The sequence below is a fragment of the Cervus elaphus genome, chromosome 16 (assembly GCF_910594005.1).
Source record: "Cervus elaphus chromosome 16, mCerEla1.1, whole genome shotgun sequence".
In the NCBI taxonomy this organism is placed as follows: Eukaryota; Metazoa; Chordata; class Mammalia; order Artiodactyla; family Cervidae; genus Cervus; species Cervus elaphus.
In genome coordinates this window covers 33,792,832-33,817,739 of record NC_057830.1, presented here as the reverse complement: position 1 = coordinate 33,817,739, position 24,908 = coordinate 33,792,832, and the positions used below count along the sequence as shown (strand labels likewise).

The 24,908-nt window shown below is 37.7% G+C and overlaps 1 protein-coding gene across 2 annotated transcripts in view; it reads right to left on the bottom strand.

Moving 5' to 3' along the window:
* The window catches only part of GKAP1 (G kinase anchoring protein 1), a 94,819-nt gene that overhangs the window by 41,373 nt on the left and 28,538 nt on the right, over positions 1–24,908 (bottom strand). For both annotated transcript variants that reach the window (XM_043927194.1, XM_043927195.1), the window contains exons 6-7: positions 23,555–23,678; positions 20,664–20,686 (exon numbers count right to left, since the gene is read on the bottom strand). In XM_043927194.1, coding sequence (XP_043783129.1) covers positions 20,664–20,686; positions 23,555–23,678 — 147 coding nt within the window. The remainder of the gene's footprint in view (positions 1–20,663; positions 20,687–23,554; positions 23,679–24,908) is intronic.

Genomic DNA, 24,908 nt, shown 5'->3' with positions numbered 1-24,908 from the left:
TCACATCTCCTTTAATCCAGAACATCCCCTCCCCACACTCCACCTTTCCTTCTCCATAACACTTTACTGAAGAGACCAGGCCAACTGTCCGACAAAGTGTGCATCTTCTAGATGCCTCATTGATTCTATTAGGTATCATTTAACTTGTGCTTCTAATCCGTATTTATCCTGTAAAATGGAAGTCAGACCTTACTGAAAGTTGCTCAGTCGTGTCCAACTCTTTGCAATCCCATAAACTATACAGTCTATGGACTGTCCTTTCATGAAAGTCCTTCTCCAGCAGATCTTCCCAACACAGGAATCAAATCAGGGTCTCCTGCATTGCAGGTGGATTCTTTACCAACTGAGCTATCAGGGAAGCCCGTCAGACCTTAGGCCTTGATTTATATGTAGCTTAAACATTTTTGGCAAGAGTATTCAGTTTTGCTTGATTTTATGTTTTAAAAAATTGGTATCACTTTGATATGGTTCTAAGAATTTTTCACTTAACATTTTCTTTTGTATTCATCCATTTTGTTGCCTAACATTCCCTTTTGGATTCATCTATTTTGTTGCCTAGATTTATACATTAATTTTCACTACTGCATAAACCATTGTGTGATTATAATTAAAATTTATCCATTCCACTGAAGATTAACATTTGGATTTTTTCTGTTTTGGCTGGGCTGTTACACATTTATAAACATTCAAGCACATAGTTTACAGGATACATGGGGAAGTTTCTCTAGGGCACGTACATCTGTATGAGAACTGATAGGTCTTATCAGGGATCAGCAAAATACGGCCGAAAAGGGGCCTATCACAGTTTTCTGTAAATAAGATTCCATGCTCATGTATGTGTGCCTATGGCTGCTTTTATGTCACAGTGGCACAGTTCAGTACTTGTGAAAGAGATTCTGATACGTCCCAAAGCCTAAAATATTTGCTGCCTATTCCTTTACCGAAGTCTATTGACTCCTAGGTTATAATGTATGTCCAAATTTCCAAGAACACCAAACTTATACAAAATATTTGTACTAATTTATATTTCCACCAATGTAAACCAATCCATAACTCCTTTGACTTATAACCTCTGAACCTTGGTATTTCCAAACTTCATAATTTTTGCCTATGTACTGAGTGGGGAAAAAAGCTCTCAGTGAGGTCATCATTTGAATTTCTCCCAACAGCAGCAAAGTTGAACATTTTTTCGTTTTTTTGCTATTAATACTTCCCTGTTTTGTAAAATGCTTGATGTCTCTTATCTATTTTTAAATTTTTTTATCCTATGAGCCAGTAGGAAAATAAGACAGCAATCTCTTTTTTAACAATGTGATAGTTCTTTACGTATCTGGACACTAATTGTCTATCAGTTCTATGTGTTGAAAATAGCTTCTCTCAATTTGTGCCTTGTCCTTTAAAATTCTGTTTAGTACTTTTGTGGAAAACAGGTTACCTGTTTTGAACAGCATCCAACTTATCAACCTTTCATTTTATAATGTTTTTGATAAGTTTTTCCCTATCTCCTGTGAGAAATATATTCTCCTATATTTTATAGTTCTAAGGGTGGTTATCACCAACCTAGAGAGCATATTAAAAAGCAGAGACATTACTTTGCCAACAAAGGTCCGTCTAGTCAAGGCTATGGTTTTTCCAGTGGTCATGTATGGACGTGAGAGCTGGACTGTGAATACAGCTGAGTGCCAAAAAATTGATGCTTTTGAACTGTGGTGTTGGAGAAGACTCTTGAGAGTCCCTTGGACTGCAAGGAGATCCAACCAGTCCATCCTACAGGAGATCAGTCCTGGGTGTTCATTGGAAGGACTGATGCTGAAGCTGAAACTCCAGTACTTTGGCCACCTCATGCGAAGAGTTGACTCACTGGAAAAGACCCTGATGCTGGGAGGGATTGGGGGCAGGAGGAGAAGGGGATGACAGAAGATGAGATGGCTGGATGGCATCACCGACTCAATGGACATGAGTTTGAGTAAACTCCAGTAGTTGGTGATGGACAGGGAGGCCTGGCGTGCTGCGATTCATGGGGTCGCAAAGAGTCGGACACGACTAAGCGACTGAACTGAACTGAAGGGTGGTATAATTTCTTTCATATGTAACTGTTTAATCTATGTGGAATAGACTTTAATGTATGATGGAAGGTAGAGATCCAATTTGATTTTCTTAATATGACTAACAACTGCCCCTCACTATTTCATATATAAGAGATTATGATGTGATGACCACATTGCAGTATTAGCACAGGAATAAATGGACCAGTGGATGAGAATACAGGTATACCCTGTTTTATTATGCTCTGCTCTACTGTGATTCACAGTTATTGAGTTTTTTACAAACTGAAGATTTACAGCAATCCTGTGTTGTCATATGATTAGCATTTACTATCAATAAAGTATTTTAACTACTATATGAACATTTTAAAGGACATAATGCTATTGTACACTTAATAGACTACAGTATATTAAAAACAAAACATATGCACTGGGAAACTAAAAATCTGTGTGACTCATTCTACTGCTGTATTTCCTTTATTGTGGTGGTCTGGAACTGAACCTAGGGTATCTGAAATATCTCCTAGGATATTCCTGTAGTTTTCAGTGTATACCAGTTTTCAGTGTTCACCTCCTTGGTTAAATTTATTCCTAGGTATTTTATTTTTCTGATATACAATTGCAAATGGGATTGTTTTCCTAATTTTTCTTTCTGATAGTTTACTATTAGTACATAGAAATGACAGAGGTTTCTGTATACTGGTTTTGTACCCTGCAAAGTTCACTTATTAGTTATAATAGTTTTTTGCGAAGTCTATACTTTTCTATGTTAGAACTGACCTTTGAACAATCAAGAGTCTGAACCATATGGGTCCACTTATATATGGACTTTTTCAATAGTAGATACTATAGTACTGCACTATCTATGGTTGGCTGAATCCTTGAATGCAAAACTTCAAACACAGAGGAACCTCTAATACAGAGGAACTGGCTATACAGATAGTCAACTATAAATCACACATGGATTTTTGACTACATGGAGGGTTGGCACTCCTGACCCCTGCACTAGTCAAGCATTAACTGCAAATAGTCATCTGCAAATAGTGATAGTTTTACTAATTGCTTTCCGATTTGGATGTCTTTTATTTCTTCTTGACTAATTAAATGCCCTGACCAGGATTTCCAATATTATGTTGGACCAAACTATTTGTAACAGATTACCTCTTCATAAGCATTCCTTATTCCTGGGGGATTCCCAGGTGGCACCAGTGGTAAAGAACCTGCCTGCCAAGAGACACAGGTTCGATTCCTAGGTCAGGAAGATCCCCTGGAGGAGGGCATGGCAATCCACTCCAGTATTCTTGCTTACAGAATCCCATGGACAGAAGAGCCTGGGGGGTTACAGTCCATAGGATCACAGAGTCAGACATAACTGAAGTGACTTAGCACACACATTCATATTCTACATCCTCAGCAACACTTCAAATCATCAGATTCTGATTTCTGCCAACACAGAAGGTAAATAGTATTCTCACTGTGGTTTTAATTTGCATGTGTCCCTGATTAGGAAAGAGGCTGGACATCTTTTTGTATGTTTTAAGCACATGTAAATATGCTCTTTCGTGAGTACTTGTTTTTCCACCCATTTTTCAATTGAGTTCTTTGGAAAAAATCTTTTCCTACTCTGAAGACCATTATTTCATTCTTCTAACATACTTCAATGGGAAAAAGTCCTTGATTCAATGTATACATTTAAAGTTAGTGGGTTATGTGTTTTTCTTACCCTAAAGTCATGAACATATTATTCCTGCATTTGCACCTGAATTATTTGGAACATTGCTTTTGACTTTTAGGCCTTTGATCCACTGTGGATGAATTTTTGTGTATGATGTGAAGTAATGTTGAGTTTTAAGCCAAAAGAGCTATGGTTTTTCAAGTAGTCGTGTATGGATGTGAGAACTGGACTATAAAGAAAGCTGAGCGCTGATGAATTGATGCTTTTGAACTGTGGTGTTGGAGAAGACTTGAGAGTCCCTTGGACTGCAAGGAGATCCAACCAGTCCATCCTAAAGGAAATCAGTCCTGAATATTCATTGGAAGGACTGATGCTGAAGTTGAAACTCCAGTACTTTGGCCACCTGATGCAAAGAACTGACTGATTTGAAAAGAGCCTGGTGCTGGGAAATATTGAAGGCAGGAGGAGAAGGGGACGATAGAGGATGAGATGATTGGATGGCATCACCAACTAAATGGACATGAGTTTGAGTATACTCTGGGAGTTGGTGATGGACAGGGAAGCCCGGCATACTGCAGGCCATGGGGTCACAAAAAGTCCAACATGACTGAGCGATTGAACTGAACTGATGTAAAGTAATAATCCCATCTTTTTTTCCCCCATATATTCAGTTGATCTTCAAACCCCCACTTACTCTAAAAAGTAAATCCTTTTTCCAGTAATATTCACATCACTTTACTAGAATCAAGGTACATACATGGCTGTTCTGTTTATGGGCCATTTTGTTCTAAAGGTCTATTTGTCTATCACTATGCCAAATCCTTACCATATTAGTTTCAAAAAAAATCTTGGATCTCTGATTGTTCAAATCCACCTATCTTTTTCTTCCTCAAGAATATTTTGGCTATTTTTGGTTCTTTGCACTTGCACATTAATTTTAGAAGTGATTTCATTTTTAGTTTAAAAACTAAACTGTGATTTTGATTGAGATTACATTGATTTTACAGATTAATTTGAGGAAAAATGACCCCTTTATAGTAAGTCTGTCAATCCATGAACACATTGTCTCTATTTAAGTCTTTACTATCTTTCAATAAAGTTTTATAATTTTCCCAATATAGGTTTTACACATCACTTATTAAATCTATTTCTAAGAATTATTACAACTTATTATTTTAAAAAGCATTTTGCTTTTAACTACGCTTCCTGCTGTTGTTGGCATAAAGGAATACAAATAAAAATTGAAAATCTTTCTTCATTTAAAGTTTAGTTCAAGCGTGTATTGTATTAAAGGCAGTGATCAAGACGCAGTAACACAAGACCATCTCCAAGGAAAAGAAATGCAAAAGGCAAAATGTTGTCTGAGGAGGCCTTTCAAACAGCTGAGAAAAGAAGAGAAGCTAAAAGCAAGGAGAAAAGGAAAGATACACCCATTTGAATGTAAAGTTCCAAAAGAGCAAGGAGAGATAAGAAAGCCTTCCTCAGTGATCAGTGGAAAGAAGCAGAGGAAAACAAGAGAATGGGAAAGACTAGAGATCTCTTCAAGAAAATTAGAGACACCAAGGGAACAGTTCATGCAACCATGGGCACAATAAAGGACAGAAATAGCATGGACCTAACAGAAACAGAAGATATTAAGAGGTAGTAAGAATACACAGAACTATACAAAAAAGATCTTCACAACCCAGAAAACCACAATGGTGTGATCATTCACCTAGAGCCAGACATCCTGGAATGTGAAGCCAAGTGGGCCTTAGGAAGCATCACAATGAACAAAGCTAGTGTATGTGATGGAATTCCAGTTGAGCTATTTCAAATCCAGAAGATGATGCTATGGAAGTGCTGCATTCAATATGCCAGCAAATTTGGAAAACTCAGCAGTGGGTACGGGATTGGAAAAGGTCAGTGTTCATTCCAATCCCAAAGAAAGGCAATGCCAAAGAATGTTCAAACTACTGCACAACTGCACTCATCTCACACACTAGCAAAGTAATGCTCAAAATTCTCCAAGCCAGGCTTCAACAGTAAGTGAACCGAGAACTTCCAGGTGTTCAATCTGGATTTAGAAAAGGCAGAGGGGAGGAGCTATGATGGCGGAAGAATAGGACAGGGAGACCACTTTCTCCCCTACAAATTCATCAAAAGAACATTTTAACGCTGAGCAAACTCCACAAAACAACTTCTGATCACTAGCAGAGGACATCAGGTGCCCAGGAAAGCAGCCCATTGTCTTTGAAAGGAGGTAGGACAAAATATAAAAGATAAAAAGAGAGACAAAAGAGTTAGAGACGGAGACCCTTCTGGGAAGGGAGTCGTAATAGAGGAAGTTTCCAAATACCAGGAAACCCTCTCACTGGCGGGACTGGGGGAAGTTTTCGAATCTCGGAGGGTAACCTAACCAGGAGGAAAAATAAATAAAACCCACAGATTACATGCCTAAAAGCAACTCCCAGCAGAAAAGTACCCCAGACGCTCACATCCGCCACCAGCAAGCTCCTCTCCTCTGAAGGAGAGGAGCTGGCAGCATTACTTAGGGCAAGGACCGGGCCTGAATGCCCTGAGGGCAATCGGAGGGCGCTAACCTGAGATAGCAACTTAAACTGTGGGATAGCAAGAGAGAGAGAGAGAGAAAATTAACCTGCGAAAAGCCCTAACCGAAGACACTGCCCGCCCGTTCACAGAACAAAGGAAGGACTGAGCAATTCCAGAGAAGAGCTAGCTGGCTGCGGACAGGCACATCCCCTGCTGGAGGCAGGAGGCAGGGGGGAGGGGAAAGGGGCAAACTCGGCCCCAAAGACGGCACCCCCTACCAAACTGCAAACAGGCTTCCAGTTTCTAACCAAAGACTTCCTGAGATTCTGGATGGTTGACATCCGCCGGGAGGGTCGCAGCTAGAGACCAGCTCCCCAGAACAGACACAAGGTGCACTGAACCGGCGTGCGCAGAAACTGAGGCTGGGACCACGGAGGGGATAAGGCTCTCGTCAAGCTCCTGGCTGCCTGAGCTGCTCGGGCAGGGAAGGCACAAAACACAGGCCCAACCGAGTCTGCGCTTTTGTGGAGTACCCGAAAACTGGAACCTGAGTGGCTTAGGCCTGGGAAGTGCACGCAACTCAGGGCCTGCTCCCTGTAGAGCAACCTGTGCAGTGTAGACGGGGACAGCACACACGCAGCGAGTGGGGGCAAACCCAGTGGGGCCGGAGCACTGTGAGCACTCCCCACACATGCCAGTGATATTTGTCTGCAGTGCCCTCCCTCCCCACAGCACAACTGAACAAGGCAACCTAAACAAGAGACCACCTCCACCCGCTTGAGTCAGGGCGGAAATTAGACACTGAAGAGACCTGCAAAGAGAAGCCAAATAAACAAAGGGAACTGCTTCAGAAGTGACCAGTGCAACAGATTAAAATCCCTGTAGTTAACACCGACTACACCGGAAGGTGTAGATATCGAGAAGTATAAGCTGGAACAAGGAGCTATCTGAAACTGAACCGAACCCACACTGTGCACAACAGCTCCAGAAAAATTCCTAGATATATTTTTACTATTATTATTTTTTAATTAAAAAAATTTTTTTTCTTTTAATTTTTTAAAAAGTCCTCTATTACTCCTCTATAACTCCTTAATTTTCATTTTAATAACCCACTAAAATCTTGTAAAAAAAAAAAAAAGACCCTATTTTTTAAAGCAAACTTCACATATATTTCTTAAATTTTTTGTCTTTTTGTTTTCAATACTGTATTTTTAAGAGTCTAACCTCTACTCTAGATTTTTAATCTTTGTTTTTCAGTATTTGATATCAATTTTGGACATTTAAGAATCCAATATTCAGTACCCATTTTTAGTCGGGAGTGTGATGATTACTCTCCCCCTTTTGACTCATCTTTTTCTCCCCCAGATCACCTCTATTTCCACCCTCCCCCTTCTCTTCTCAATCCAATTCTGTGAATCTCTGTGGACAGAGAACACTTAGGGAACAGAGTACTGCGTAGATCTGTCTCTCTCCTCTTGAGTCCCCCTTTTTCTCCTCCTCCTCATCTCTATCTCCTTCCTCCCTCTCCTCTTCTTCATGTAACTCTGTGAACCTCTCTGGGTGTCTCTCGCTGTGGAGCATCTTTTCACCATTAACCTAGAAGTTTTATTATCAGTGCTGTATAGTTGGAGAGGTCTTGAGGCTACTGGAAGAATAAGACTGAAATCCAGAGGCAGGAGACTTAAGCCCCAAACCTGAGAACACCAGAGAACTCCTGACTACAGGGAACATTAATAAGAGATCATCCAAAAGCTTCCATACCTACACTGAAACCAACCACCACCCAAGAGCCAGTAAGTTCCAGAGCAAGACATACCATACAAATTCTCCAGCAACGCAGGAACATAGCCCTGAGCGTCAACATACAGGCTGCCCAAAGTCACACCAAACACATAGACCCATCTCAAAACTCACTACTGGACACTCCATTGCACTCCAGAAAGAAGAAATCCAGCTCCACGTACCAGAACACCGACACAAGCTTCCCTAACCAGGAAACCTTGACAAGCCAACCCCACCCACTGGGAGAAACCTCCACAACAAAAAGGAACCACAGACCACCAGAATAGAGAAAGGCCACCCCAAACACAGCAATCTAAACAAGATGAAAAAGCAGAGAAATTCCCAGCAGGTAAAGGAACATGAAAAATGCCCACCAAGCCAAACAGAAGAGGAGGAGATAGCGAATCTACCTGAAAAAAAAATTTAGAATAATGATAATAAAAATGATCCAAAGTCTCAGAAACAAAATGGAGTTACAGATAAATAGCCTGGAGACAAGGATCGAGAAGATGCAAGAAAGGTTTAACAAGGACCTATAAGAAATAAAAAAGTCAATTAAAAATGAATAATGCAATAAATGAGATCAAAAACACTCTGGAGGGAACCAACAATAGAATAACGGAGGCAGAAGATAGGATAAGTGAGGTAGAAGATAAAATGGTGGAAATAAATGAAGCAGAGAGGAAAAAAGAAAAAAGAATCAAAAGAAATGAGGACAACCTCAGGGACCTCTGGGACAATGTGAAAAGCCCCAACATTCGAATCATAGGAGTCCCAGAAGAAGAAGACAACAAGAAAGGCCATCAGAAAATACTCGAGGAGATAATAGCTGAACACTTCCCTAAAATGGGGAAGGAAATAGTCACACAAGTCCAAGAAACCCAGAGAGTCCCAAACAAGATAGACCCAAGGCAAAACACTCCAAGACACATATTAATCAAATTAACAAAGATCAAACATAAAGAACAAATATTAAAAGCAGCAAGGGAGAAACAGCAAATCACACACAGAGGGATTCCCATAAGGATAACAGCTGATCTATCAATAGAAACTCTTCAGGCCAGAAAGGAATGGCAGGACATACTTAAAGTAATGAAAAAGAATAACCTACAACCCAGATTACTCTACCCAGCAAGGATCTCATTCAGATATGAAGGACAATTCAAAAGCTTTACAGACAAGCAAAAGCTGACAGAATTCAGCACCACCAAACCAGCTCTTCAACAAATGCTAAAGGATCTTCTCTAGACAGGAAACACAGAAAGGCTGTATAAACACAAACCCAAAACAACAAAGTAAATGGCAACGGAACCATACCTATCAATAATTACCTTAAATGTAAATGGGTTGAATGCCCCAACCAAAAGACAAAGACTAGCTGAATGGATACAAAAACAAGACCCCTATATATGCTGTCTAAAAGAGACCCAACTCAAAACAAGGGACACATACAGACTGAAAATGAAGGGCTGGAAAAAGATATTTCATGCAAACAGACCAAAAGAAAGCAGGCATCGCAATACTCATATCAGATAAAATAGACTTTAAAATAAAGGCTATGAAAAGAGACATAGAAGGGCACTACATAATGATCAAAGGATCAATCCAAGAAGAAGATATAACAATTATAAATATATATGCACCCAACATAGAAGCACCACAATATGTAAGGCAAATACTAACGAGTATGAAAGGGGAAATTAATAGTAACACAATAATAGTGGGAGACTTTAATACCCCACTTATACCTATGGATAGATCAACTAAACAGAAAATGAACAAGGAAACACAAACTTTAAATGACACAATGGACCAGCTAGACCTAATTGACATCTATAGGACATTTCACCTCAAAACAATCAATTTCGCATTTTTCTCAAGTGCACACGGAACCTTCTCTAGAATAGATCACATCCTGGGCCATAAATCTAACCTTGGTAAATTCAAAAAAATTAAAATCATTCCAGTCATCTTTTCTGACCACAATGCAGTAAGATTAGATCTCAACTAGAGGAAAAAAAACTATTACAAATTCCAACATATGGAGGCTAAATAACATGCTTCTGAATAACAAACAAATCATAGAAGAAATCAAAAAAGAAATCAAAATATGCATAGAAACGAATGAAAATGAAAACACAACAACCGAAAACCTGTAAAAGCAGGACACTGTAAAAGCAGTGCTAAGGGGAAGGTTCATAGCATTACAGGCTTACCTCAAGAAACAAGAAGAAAGTCAAATAAATAACCTAACTCTACACCTAAAGGAACTAGAGAAGGAAGAAATGAAGAACCCCAGGGTTAGCAGAAGGAAAGAAATCTTAAAAATTAGGGCAGAAATAAATGCAAAAGAAACAAAAGAGACCATAGCAAAAGTCAACAAAGCTGAAAGCTGGTTTTTTGAAAAGATAAACAAAACAGACAAACCATTAGCCAGACTCATTAAGAAACAAAGGGAGAAGAACCAAATCAACAAAATTAGAAATGAAAATGGAGAGATCACAACAGACAACACTGAAATACAAAGGATCATAAGAGACTACTACCAGCAGCTCTATGCCAATAAAATGGACAACTTGGAAGAAATGGACAAATTCTTAGAAAAGTATAACTTTCCAAAACTGAACCAGGAAGAAATAGAAGATCTTAACAGACCCATCACAAGCAAGGAAATGAAAACTGTAATCAGAAATCTTCCAGCAAACAAAAGCCCAGGACCAGATGGCTTCACAGCTGAATTCTACCAAAAATTTAGAGAAGAGCTAACACCTATCCTACTCAAACTCTTCCAGAAAATTGCCGAAGAAGGTAAGCTTCCAAATTCATTCTATGAGGCCACCATCACCCTAATTCCAAAACCAGACAAAGATGCCACAAAAAAAGAAAACTACAGGGCAATATCACTGATGAACATAGATGCAAAAATCCTTAACAAAATTCTAGCAAACAGAATCCAACAACATATTAAAAAGATCATACATCATGACCAAGTGGGCTTTATCCCAGGAATGCAAGGATTCCTTAATATCCACAAATCAATCAATGTAATACACCACATTAACAAATTGAAAGACAAAAACCATATGATTATCTCAATAGATGCAGAAAAAGCCTTTGACAAAATTCAACATCCATTTATGATAAAAACTCTCCAGAAAGCAGGAAAAGAAGGAACATGCCTCAACATAACAAAAGCTATATATGACAAACCCACAGCAAACATGATCCTCAATGGTGAAAAATTGAAAGCGTTTCCCCTAAAATCAGGAACAAGACAAGGGTGCCCACTCTCACCACTACTATTCAACATAGTTTTGGAAGTTTTGGCCACAGCAATCAGAGCAGAAAAAGAAATAAAAGGAATCCAGATAGGAAAAGAAGAAGTGAAACTCTCACTGTTTGCAGATGACATGATCCTCCACATAGAAAACCCTAAAGACTCTACCAGAAAATTACTAGAGCTAATCAACGAATATAGTAAAGTTGCAGGATATAAAATTAACACAGAGAAATCCCTTGCATTCCTATACACTAACAATGAGAAAACAGAAAGAGAAACAGTAAAGTTGCAGGATATAAAATTAACACACAGAAATCCCTTGAATTCCTATACACTAACAATGAGAAAACAGAAAGAGAAATTATGGAAACAATACCATTCACCATTGCAACAAAAAGAATAAAATACTTAGGAGCATATCTACCTAAAGAAACAAAAGACCTATACATAGAAAACTATAAAACACTGATGAAAGAAATCAAAGAGGACACAAATAGATGGAGAAATATACCATGTTCATGGATTGGAAGAATCAATATTATGAAAATGAGTATACTGCCCAAAGCAACCTATAGATTCAATGCAATCCCTATCAAGCTACCAACGGTAGTCTTCACAGAACTAGAACAAATAATTTCACAATTTGTATGGAAATACAAAAAACCTCGAATAGCCAAAGTAACCTTGAGAAAGAAGAATGGAAGTGGAGGAATCAACCTGACTGACTTCAGGCTCTACTATAAAGCCACAGTCATCAAGACAGTATGGTATTGGCACAAAGACAGAAATATAGATCAATGGAACAAAACAGAAAGTCCAGAGATAAATCCACGTACCTATGGACACCTTATCTTTGCCAAAAGAGGCAAGAATATACAATGGAAAAAAGACAAACTCTTTAACAAGTGGTGCTGGGAAAACTGGTTAACCACTTGTAAAGAATGAAACCAGAACACTTTCTAACACCATACACAAAAATAAACTCAAAATGGATTAAAGATCTAAATGTAAGACCAGAAACTATAAAACTCCTAGAGGAGAACATAGGCAAAACACTCTCCGACATAAATCACAGCAAGATCCTCTATGACCCACCTCATAGAATATTGGAGATAAAAGCAAAAATAAACAAATGGGACCTAATTAAACTTAAAAGCTTTTGCACAACAAAGGAAACTATAAGCAAGGTGAAAAGACAGCATTCAGAATGGGAGAAAACAATAGCAAACAAAGAAACAGACAAAGGATTAACCTCAAAAATATACAACTCCTGCAGCTCAATTCCAGAAAAATAAATGACCCAATCAAAAAATGGGCCAAAGATCTAAACAGACATTTCTCCAAAGAAGACATACAGATGGCTAACAAACACATGAAAAGATGCTCAACATCACTCATTATCAGAGAAATGCAAATCAAAACCTCAATGAGGTACCATTACACGCCAGTCAGGATGGCTGCTATCCAAAAGTCTACAGGCAATAAATGCTGGAGAGGGTGTGGAGAAAAGGGAACCCTCTTACACTGTTGGTGGGAATGCAAACTAGTACAGCCACTATGGAGAACAGTGTGGAGATTCCTTAAAAAACTGGAAACAGAACTGCCATATGACCCAGCAATCCCAATCCTGGGCATGCACACCGAGGAAACCCGAACTGAAAGAGACACGTGTACCCCAGTGTTCATTGCAGCACTGTTTATAATAGCCAGGACATGGAAGCAACCTAGATGCCCATCAGCAGACGAATGGATAAGAAAGCTGTGGTACATATACACAATGGAATATTACTCAGCCATTAAAAAGAATACATTTGAATCAGTTCTAATGAGATGGATGAAACCAGAGCCCATTATATAGAGTGAAGTAAGCCAGAAAGATAAAACACCAATACAGTATACTAACACACATATATGGAATTTAGAAAGATGGTAACGATAACCCTACATGCAAGAGAGAAAAAGAGACACAGATGTATAGAACAGACTTTTGGACTCTGTGGGAGAAGGCGAGGGTGGGATGATCTGAGAGAACAGCATCGAAACATGTATATTATCAAGTGTGAAACAGATCGCCAGTCCAGGTTGGATGCATGAGACAAGTGCTCAGGGCTGGTGCATTAGGATGACCCAGAGGGATGGGATGGGGAGGGAGGTGGGAGGGGGGTTCAGGATGGGGAACACATGTAAATCCATGGCTGATTCATGTCAATGTATGGCAAAAACCACTACAATACTGTAAAGTAATTAGCCTCCAACTAATATATATAAATGAAAAAAAATCATAAAATAAAAAAAATAATAAAATCCAAACCAAAAAAAAAAGTAAAATAGGAAAGGCAGAGGAACCAGAGATCAAATTGCCAATATCCTCTGGATCATCAAAAAAGCAAGAGAGTTCCAGAAAAACATCTACTTCTGTTTTATTGACTATACCAAAGACTTTGACAGTGTGGATCACAACAAACTGTGGAAAATTCTGAAAGAGATGGGAATACGAGACCATCTGACCTTCCTCCTGAGAAATCTGTATGCAGGTCAAGAAGCAACAGTTAGAACTGCACATGGAACAACAGACTGGTTCTAAATAGGAAAGGAGTATGTCAAGGCTGTATATTGTCACCCTGCTTATTTAACTTATATGCAGAGGACATCATGTGAAATGCCAGGCTGGATGAAGCACAAGCTGGAAGCAAGATTGCCAGGAGAAATATCAATAACCTCAGATATGCAGATGACACCACCCTTATGGCAGAAAGCAAAGAAGAACTAAAGAGCCCCTTGATGAAAGTGAAAGAGGAGAGTGAAAAAGTTGGCTTAAAATTCAACATTCAGAAAACTAAGATCATGACATCTGGTCCCATCACTTCATGGCAAATAGATGGGGAAACAATGGAAACAGTGACAGACTTTATTTTTCTCGGCTCCAAAATCACTACAGATGGTGACTGCAGCCAGGAAATTAAAAGATACCCGCTCCTTGGAAGAAAGGCTATGACCAACCTAGACAGCACATTAAAAAGCAGAGACATTACTTTGCAAACAAAGGTCTGTCTAGTCAAAGCTATGGTTTTCCCAATAGTCATGTATGGATGTGAGAGTTGGACCACAAAGAAAACTGAGCACTGAAGAATTGATGCTTTTGAACTGTGTTGTTGGGAGAAGACTCTTGAGAATCCCTTGGACTGCAAAGAGATCCGACCAGTCCATCCTAAAGGAAATCAGTCCTGAATATTCATTGGAAGGACTGATGTTGACACTGAAACTCCAGTAGTCTGGCCACCTGACAAGAAGAACTGACTCACTGGAAAAGACCCTGATGCTGGGAAAGACTGAAGGAGGGAGAAGAAGGGGATGACAGAGGATGTGATGGCTGGATGGCATCACACTCAATGGACATGAGTTTGCGCAAGCTCCAGGAGTTGGTGATGGACAGGGAAGCCTGGCGTTCTGTGGTCCATGCGGTCGGAAAGAGTCGGACACGACTTAACGACTGAATTGAACTGAACAAGAGTGCAAGTACTAAAGTTAGTTAGCATCATTAAAAAACCTTTTATTAGCCTTCCTGCCAGCAATGCAACAATAACTTTCCTTATTTCACAAATTCCTACCTATACTTCCACAAGTATAAAATGGTACAGCCACTTTGGAAAACTCTTCAGTAGTATACCAAAATTAGATCATGGTAATGACTGTACGACTCTGTAAACAGTCACATTAAATTCACTAAACAGTACACTTTAAAAAAAAAGTTACATTTAAAATGGATAATGTTTATAGTACCTGTAAATTATACCTTGATAAAGCTGTTCTTTAAAATATCACAGAAGCCTCATTCATAACTGTCAAAAAATGGAAACAAACCAAATGTTCACCAACAGGGGAATGAATAAACTCATTGTGACATGTTTACACCACAGAACATAATTTAACAATGGAAAGGAAAAGAACTAGTGACCCACAACAACATGGAGGAATCTTAAAACATTTTGCTGAGACCACAGAATAACACACTGTATGCTTTATTTTAAATAAAGAGGCAAGGCTAATCTATGACAGTAGAAACCACAAAAGTGGTTGCCTGTAGGAAGCAGGGTAGGGCACGCGAAATGACAGGGATGATACAGAAGGGAATTTTTTGATGTAATGAAAATGTTCTTTATCTTAATAGAAATGTAGGTCATATAACTTTACATATGTGTCAAAGCTGCATACTTAAGACTGGTGCATTCTACTGTGTCCAAATTATACTTCAATTAAAAACAAATCTAGTTTCCCACTGAGTACCTGTTTCCTATCTGAAGAACATGTCATTTATAAACTGACATATACAAATGCACTTGTTGTCAATTTGTTTCATATTTCTAAGCGCTCCAAGCCACATTTTAGAAGAACAGCCTCCTAGCTTTAAAGTTTTAAGATACCTTAATATACAGTAACATGCAAACCTCAAAATGCTCCATCTGCATGTTATTTCTCTTTTCCACACTTGGGTGCTCTGAATTTATTCCAATTAAAAAAATCTAAATAATGGTGTTCTATCTATAAGCGTAATATTAAAAATTAATGGGATAAATCTATCTTCTCTCCCCTAGAACAGACCCTGACAGACTCAAGTTTTGAATATGACTTGAAATAATTATTTGTTAAACCTTTACTATGCAATTAGCACTATGCTACATATTAGCTACTCTTTTGGAACTCACAATTTACTGAGAAAGACAGAAACTATCACACGATATAATAATAAATGTAATAATTAAGCACTGTTCTGAACATGTCAGAGATGAAAAATACCAGTAACGCACGAAGCCACTTCTTCCTCTTTTATTAATGGCAAACATAATTAACTGATAGTGGCACCTTTTCTTGCTGAGCAAGGATGCAGTCTCAGAATTCTTCTTAATATTGAGCTCCATGAAGACCCTAACAATGTGCTTGAACTGGGAGAGCAATTGTTCACTGTTACAGTGTGATAAAAATACACAGGAGAAGCAGTCCAAAAAGGCTAGAGAAAGTTTTAGTAAGAAGGCAGAACATTCATTCATCAATCAACATTCATGTGTCCACGAGGTCACCAAGAGTCAAGACACGACTTAGCATATGCACATGCAGGCAAGCACGCACACACACACAGTATGAAAGGAGTTAGTGCACATGTGCACACACACACACACAATGAAAGGAGTGCACGAGCGCACACACACACAGTATGAAAGGAATTAGTGCACACGTGTGCACAAACACACACTATGAAAGGAGTGAGGACTACCAGAGAAATTAAGGCAGTAAGATATGGTCTCAGACCCCAAAAAACCAAATTTTAGTGAAGAAGCAAAACAGTGATAAAACAGGATGTTGAGTGCTATCAAGTATACACAGGATGTTTGGGCATCTAAGTAAGATAATGATAAGGTAACTTTTCCAGGAAAAAAAGTGACTTTTTGGCCAAGTTCTAAAGCATAGTTAGCCAAATAAAGAAAGATGGAGGCGTGTGACATCACCAAGATGGTGACATACGTTGTTCCTGATTTCACACTCTCTTATAAGAACAACTACTCATAGACAAAACACCACTGAGAAAGATGGAAGGAAAGAATACATGGGAGGCAAGATGAGAAAGTATAGCATGTTCTGAAAAACTCTAAATACGCTTGCACAGCTTGACCCAGAGTCAATCTTGAAACATGAGGAGGATTTTAATATGTAGTAAGAGAATGACAATAGTTGAGATACCACTGATTTGATAAATTCTACCATTAAATTATTACTATATGCATGTATTCCTGAAGCAAAAAGTTAAATAACAGCTCTAAAGAAATAATGAATCAAGGAAATAATTATTAATAGCTACTAGCCTTAACCCTAACTTTATATTGACTCACAACACTTGAACCCACTGATTAATTTTGAAAATAAACTTTTAAATGCGGAGAAGTCTTCGATTTACAGTAAAGTTTCAGAAAATAGAAAATTTCCATACACATCTCTCACCCAGTGTCCCTTGTTGATAACTTCTTACGTTATTGTGGTACACTTCTTACAACGAAGGAACCATTATTACCATATTACTATAATTAGACTCCACACTTTATCTGGATTTCCCTAGAACTAGTTTTCTCTAATGTTCTTTTTCTGTTCCAAGATCCCATCCAGGATATATTACATTTAGTTATCCTGTCTCCTTAGCCTTCTCTGAGCCATGACATTTTCTCAGACTTTGTTTTTTATGACCTTTATATTTTCAAGTCATACAGGTACAATGGTCAGTTATTTTGTAGAATGGTCCTGGATATGCATTTGTTTGATGTTTTTCTCAAAACTAGACATGTGTTTTAGGGGAAAAAAACCACAGAGGATTAGGCCGTTCTCATCACATCAAGGATACATACTACCAACATGATTTAACACTAATATTAACATTTATCACCTGGTCAAGGCTGTGTTTGCCAGGTTTCTCCAGTGTAGTTACTTTCCCTCATTTTCTACAGTCTACCTTTGGAAGCAAGTTATTAAATACATCCCACACTCAAGGGAAGTGGAGAGAGTTAAGCAAAAGCAGATGTTTTCCTGTAATACTCTTGCATTTTCTATGATCCAATGGATGTTGGCAATTTGATCTCTGGTTCCTCTGCTTTTTCTAAATCCAGCTTGAACATCTGCAAGTTCTCGGTTCACGTACTGCTGAAACCTGGCATGGAGAATTTTGAGCATTATTTTGCTAGTGTGTGAGATGAGTGCGATTGTGCAGTAGTTTGAACATTTTTTGGCATTGCCTTTCTTTGGGATTGGAATGAACACTGACCTTTTCCAGTCCTGTGGCCATTGCTGAGTTTTCCAAATTTGCTGGCATATTGAATGCAGCACTTTCACAGCATCATCTTCGAGGATTTGAGATAGTTCAGCTGGAATTCACCTCCATTAGCTTTGTTCGTTGTGATGCTTCCTAAGGCCCACTTGACTTTGCATTCCAGGATGTCTGGCTCTAGGTGAGTGATCACACCATCATGGTTTTATATGGGTCATGAAGATTTTTTTGTATAGTTCTTCTGTGTATTCTTGCTATCTCATCTTAATATCTTCTGTTTCTGTTAGGTCCATGCCATTTCTGTCCTTTATTGTGCCCATCGTTGCGTGAATGTTCCCTTGGTATCTCTAATTTTCTTGAAGAGATCTCTGGTTTTTCCCATTCTGTTGTTGTCCTCTATTTCTTTGCACTGATCACTGAGGAAGGCTTTCTTATCTCTCCTTGCTCTTCTTTGGAACTCTGCATTCAAATGGGTATATCTTTCCTTTTCTCTTTTGGCTTTAGCGTCTCTTCTTTTCTCAGCTATTTGAAAGGCCTCCTTAGACAACAATTTTGCCTTTTTGCATTTCTTTTTCTTAGGGATGGTCTTGATCACTGCCTCCTGTTCAATGTCACGAACCTCCATCCATAGTTCTTCAGGCACTGAAATCTAATCCCTTGAATCTATTTGTCACTTCCACTGTATAATCGTAACAGATTTCATTTGGGTCATACCTGAATGGTCTAGTGGTTTTCCCTACTTTCTTCAATTTAAGAATTTCCCTAATTTCTTCAATTTCCCTACTTTCTTCAATTTCTTCAGTTTAAATATCCAAGTCCCCAGAAAATTAGTAATACATCCAATAGCAGCAGAACATAACTTTGGTATATTTTTAATACATATCATAGAATAATGTGAGATACATATTTTTGTGACCAATTTCTTAAAATATTTATGCAGGAAATAAATTATAATTAGACTGCATTTACAGATGTTTACATCTTAATCATCAAGATTACTCACAGTGAATTTTATTACATATCAAATTACTTAAAAATAGATTAAAAAATAGATCAATACAGCCCTAAAACTATAATGGAACACAAAACATATGTTATGTCACATGTTTGTTTAAATACCACTTGGGTTAAATATATTAAATAGATCCTGTCAGTCTGCTTTTTTTTTTCCTTTCATGTCAGTGAAGAAAAAAGAGCAAGCATAAATAGTTCATAAAAATTATCTTTCCCTCCACTAACAGTTGCCAGTACTATCTGAAGAATACGTGTTATCTGCTTTATCATTTGCATAAAACTACCCTCCCAATAAATCAATGGACTAAAAAAAAAAATGACATCAGTCCAAAAGTACACATTTTCCACTTTAAAACACATAATTAATATGTGGGTGTGTGTGTGTTAGTCACTCAGTCGTGTCCAACCCTTTGTGATCCCATGGACTGTAGCCCACCAGGCACCTCTGTTCATGGAATTCTCCAAGCAAGAATACTGGAGTAGGTAGCCATTCCCTTCTTCAGGGGATCTTCTAATATATAATACTCAGTCTATATTTTCAGTCATCTAAATTTTAATCTAAAAACAGTGATAGTGGTTTGTAAATAATGTTAGAAGAATTTCAATCATCTGTTTTAACAATAAATGAGTTTTGTGTTTGTGTGCACAGCTGAGGACTATATTACTAATATAGTTACAAAGTTATATAGATGTGGTATTCTTAGAAATGGATTTCATCTCCCTGACCTGTCAAGAAGACATCTGAAACAACAAAAATAGTCAAAACTATGTATGTATTCTACAGTGAAATCAAGGAACATCTAACTATTGAAAAAATCAATTAATGGAATTACTAATAAGAAAACACACGACACAAAAATAATGAAACCTTAGATTATTACCTAAAGAAGTCAAAAGAAAAAAAAAAAAAAAGAAAAAAAAAAAAAAAAGAAGTCAAAAGAACATTTTATTAGTACCTTCCTCAATATTAGAAAGTATTTTATAGAAGTATCTGCCAATGCTAAAAGGTTTATAGAGACTGTATTAGTCTTAACAGAAAAAAGTGACCAATAACACTAGAAAAGTATGTGTAGGCTGCTCTACCCTCTAATGGCAAATGATAAGAGAAATATATGACCAGGTTATCCACAGGTATAAACAATAAAATCACAGCTTACCTCACAATTTCTATAATTCCAAAATATCCTGAGCCATGGTTTCAGGATTTTTTTTTTTAAATAAAGTTTGAAGTATTATACCACTTTTCCCTAAAATTTTAAGCTTACATGTGGTAACCTCTAGACACACAATAATTAGGATGCAAAAGTCAAATGATACTATATTTCATGCAAATAGTATTTTTATTCTACTGTATTGTACTTTATATTATTTTAATTGCAAGACAAAGGATTGAGTTTAATTATTCATGACAAACATGGGCTATCCTTTAAATGGCTGTATCTCAAAAAAAACTTATAGACAAACACTAAAGTACTACTCTTAAAACCAACAAATGTTTTCTAGAATAAAGATGGTTACAATAACACTTACCTCAGTCTTTTTATTAATGTGATCTGTAAATGAAAAAAAAAATGGTGAGACTTCATTGAAGGACATTAACATATAAAATATTTCAATATGTACAAAATATTTAAACTAAGTTATTGAAAAGAATTTCAAAATTATAAGAGTTACACCAGGCTTCCCTGGTGGCTCAGCAGTAAAGAATCCGCCTGCATCCCTGAATCAAGAAGATCCCCTTGAGAAGGAAATGGCAACTCACTCCAGTATTCTTGCCTGGGAAATTCCATGGACAGAGAAGCCTGGTGGGCTGCAGTCCATGGAGTCACAAAAGAGCTGGATGTAACTTAGCGACTGAACAACAACAGTAAGAGTCACAGAAGTCATTTGGGGGTTGTCTGGGACTCACATCAGATTTACTTTTCTAGGGAAAAGATGTTAAAATTTACCATATAATTACTAATTTGCTCAGCTTAAGGACTCATATCCCACTAAATGCCACCCATACCAAGGGGTACTATTAAATTCTAAACATTTGAATTTCATATAGTTTAAATTTGCTGTTTCACATAAATTTTTTTTGGGGGGGGGAGCACTTGAGGTAAACATGTCTAAAATCAAATCACAGGGTACTCTTGGTGTAAAGATTGTACAGACCACTGCCTTTGTGGAATAAAAGGTAGAACAGTGATTTGTGTCCTGTAAAACTATTAGCTAGGTTTTTTAAATTTTAAAACTACATATTATAGTGATGTGATAATACTGTGAAAAAAATCCAAAAAATTAATGTATATTTATGTTGACACAACTGTATTGAACTTAAACAAACCATTGACTTAGTAACAACACAGTATTTCTGGGAAATGATTACAAGGAAGACACAGAGAAACCACACAGACAAAAGGTTGAAACTAATAGGTAGCAAGTGTTCTTATTTAAATTGGAGATGATCAAGGTATCTAATATTTAACAATGTTTCTCAGGCACAGTAGAAACTTTCCATTCTCAAGGACTAAAAGTAATTTAACAGCATAGTTTCTTATGAGAAATCTATTTGCAAATCTAAAACCTGGGTCCAATTCTCTAAAGCATCCACTGATCACAATAGAGTCCATAAACCCAGTAAATCTCAAAATCATAAATTTCAGGTCAAACTACCAAATCCTGATAGGCTACTCAGTCATTCTTCTTGCATGTTCTACTTATTTTTCAATGTGAAGCCAGGGAAGAACCATGATTGTGTTTGTCATGTTTTGAAATAGTTGTGCAGCCTGCCTTTAACAATATCGTACTAATATCATTCTCAACTCATCTAATAAATTTATATAGTATTTAAACATATGAAAAATAAAGTTTTAAAAAACATTCTTTTCATAGCTTTGCCTAGTTTATAATGACATAACTCTTATAAAAGATAAAAAATAAAAGCATTCCTACTAAAATTGGAAATTTAACATGTATCTGTTCTTTTAACCCCAAAACAAAATGACTTAATCAGAAAAGTCGGCTATAGGAAAAACTTTCCTCATCCTTAAATGTAAACAATGCAATCCTCTAAATTTATTCCTAGCTTCATGGACTGCAAGGAGATCCAACTAGGCCATCCTAAAGGAGATCAGCCCTGGGTGTTCATTGGAGGGACTGATATTGAAGCTCAAACTCCAATACTTTGGCCACCTCATGCGAAGAGCTGACTCATCTGAAAAGACCCTGATGCTGGGAAAGATTGAGAGCAGGAGGAGAAGGGGACGACAGAGGATGAGATGGTTGGATGGCATCACCGACTTGATGGACATGGGTTTGGGTGGACTCCGGGAGTTGATGATGGACAGGGAGGCCTGACGTGCTGTGGTTCATGGGGTTGCAAGAAGTTGGACACGACTGAGTGACTGAACTGAACTGAACTAAACGTACAGACAGGCTTGTTTCTAAAAACAGTGAATTTTTTTTTTCTTTTATATTACTGTTATGGTCTTACTAATCCTCATGGACGGCTTCCCTGATGGCTTAGATGGTAAAGAATCTGCCTCCAATGCAGGAGACCTAACCTGGGTTCGATCCCCAGGTTGGGAAGATCCCTTGGAGAAGGGAATGGTAACCCATGCCAGTATTCTCTGCCTGCAGAATTCCATGGGCAGAGGAGCCTGGTGGGCTACAGTCCACGAGGTGACCAATGTATTAAGTTTAAATTCATACGAGTCAAACTGAATTCAAGATCAATGAACAAACAGCTGTTCATTTGGTCAGCAACTACTCTTATTTTCCTTTGAATATAATTCCCTGCAATACAGTTGGACCTTGCTGTTTATCTGGTCAGCAACTGTTTTGACTGGTGTAAGCATGGCTTGTTGTTATTTAGTTGCTAAGTCATGTCTAACTTTTTTGCAACCCCATGGACTATAGCTCACCAGACTCTTCTGTCCATGGGATTCTCCAGGCAAGAATACAGGAGTGGGTTGCCATTTCCTTCTCCAGGGGATCTTTCCAACCCAGGGATCGAACCCAGGTCTCCTATGTCTCCTGCACTGGCCGGCAGATTCTTTTCCACTGTGCCACCTGGGAAGCCCCCTATTTCTAATTTAGTGTAAGTCAAATTACTTTATGTGTAAGGACAATAATATGTTTCAAGATGACTCAAAACTACAAATATCAATTTTTATTTTCAGTGAATTTTAGAAAAGGGGCAAATTCAGAAATACAGAAAGATAAATTCTTACTGAAATTTTATGAGGTTTTAATGACTGTGTTTAAATCACTTTAACCCCCAAATAGTTTATTTCCAAGCAGGTTTACATGTTTTACATTGTAAGTAACATATTAATAAAACAATCTTATTTTAAAAATTAGAAAGGTACTTAAACTTAAGTATACAAAGACTCAGAATAGTTTCTCTGGCTTAATAAATTTTGTACATATATTACCTTCAGATTGAAACTCTTTTAGTGATATTGTGAGAGGTTTGTCTTTTCCCTGATGAGTCTTTCTTTTGTCTTTTTTATTCACAACCTTTGACTGAGTCGATGCATTTTCAGCATTTTCATAGTCCTAAAAAAAAGTACCAAAAATAATTAAGCTTGGTTTACACCAGTAAAATCAATTCACCAATACGCAATATGTTTCTTAAAGTTATATTTTTAAAGATAAGAGGCAAATAAAAAAATCAAAACAGAGGCTAGCCAAACTGTATAAAAAGTTACCTGTTTACGGATATACTTAATCTTTTGCCTATTAAACACTAAAATAAAAATTAAAAGCTATACCTTGATCTATAACTCTGAGTTGCTCATCCTCTTCTTCATTTCAGGACCAAACTTAACACAATAATCTAGGGTCAATTTCCTTTCTCAAACGAACTGAAATCTGGCTTCTGCTAGTTTCTGACACTAAAATTAAAGTCAACCTCCTGGTGGCTCAGACGGTAAAGAATCTGCCTGCAATGCAGGAGACTCAGGTTTGATCTCTGGGTCGGGAAGATTCCCTGGAGAAGGGAATGGCAATCCACTCCACTATTCCTGCCTGGAGAATTCTATGGACAGAGGCTACAGTCCATGGGGTGGCAGAGTCAGACACAAATGACCAACTCACACTTTCAGTTTTCTTTTTCAAAGCTAAATCCAAAGACTTTTTTTTTAAGCATCTCTTGGTTTTCTCAATACACTTCTGACTATGCTTATTTTTCCTTCACTGGTTTCTCTTTTCCCAACTATATTCTTTAAAATGCAGCTGCTGTTCACCATTATTCCATTCTTAACCTATCTTCATATCCTTTATACCCGTTGTTCCTCAAACTCAAAATTTAAAGTTCTACCTGATGACTTGTGTATGTACAGACAACTCACAAGGAATATTCAGTAAATATCTGCAAACTAAGCATGTTGAACTCCTGGTGAGCACCTTATTTAATGTCACCATCATTACACACTGTCTAGGCTAGAAACCTCAGTGACCCTTGCCTATTCTTCTTTCATATTTTATGTGCAAATTAGCCACTAGGTCTTGTTGAGTTTATCTCCTAAAGAGCTCTTAAATCTATTCTCTTTTATTCATCCCCAACAGGGAAGTTCAGTTCAGTTCAGTCGCTCAGTCATGTCCGACTCGTTCCAACCCCATGGACTTCGTATTTTGTCATTTCCCTTGCCTTCTTTAACTTGATATTACAATACTCTCTAATTTTAGCCCCACCACTCATCTTCTACACTGTTATAGCGTGAGTTTCTAAAATGAAAACCTGAAATCTGAAAAGTTAAAAATATTCAACAGCTCTCTCCCAACAAA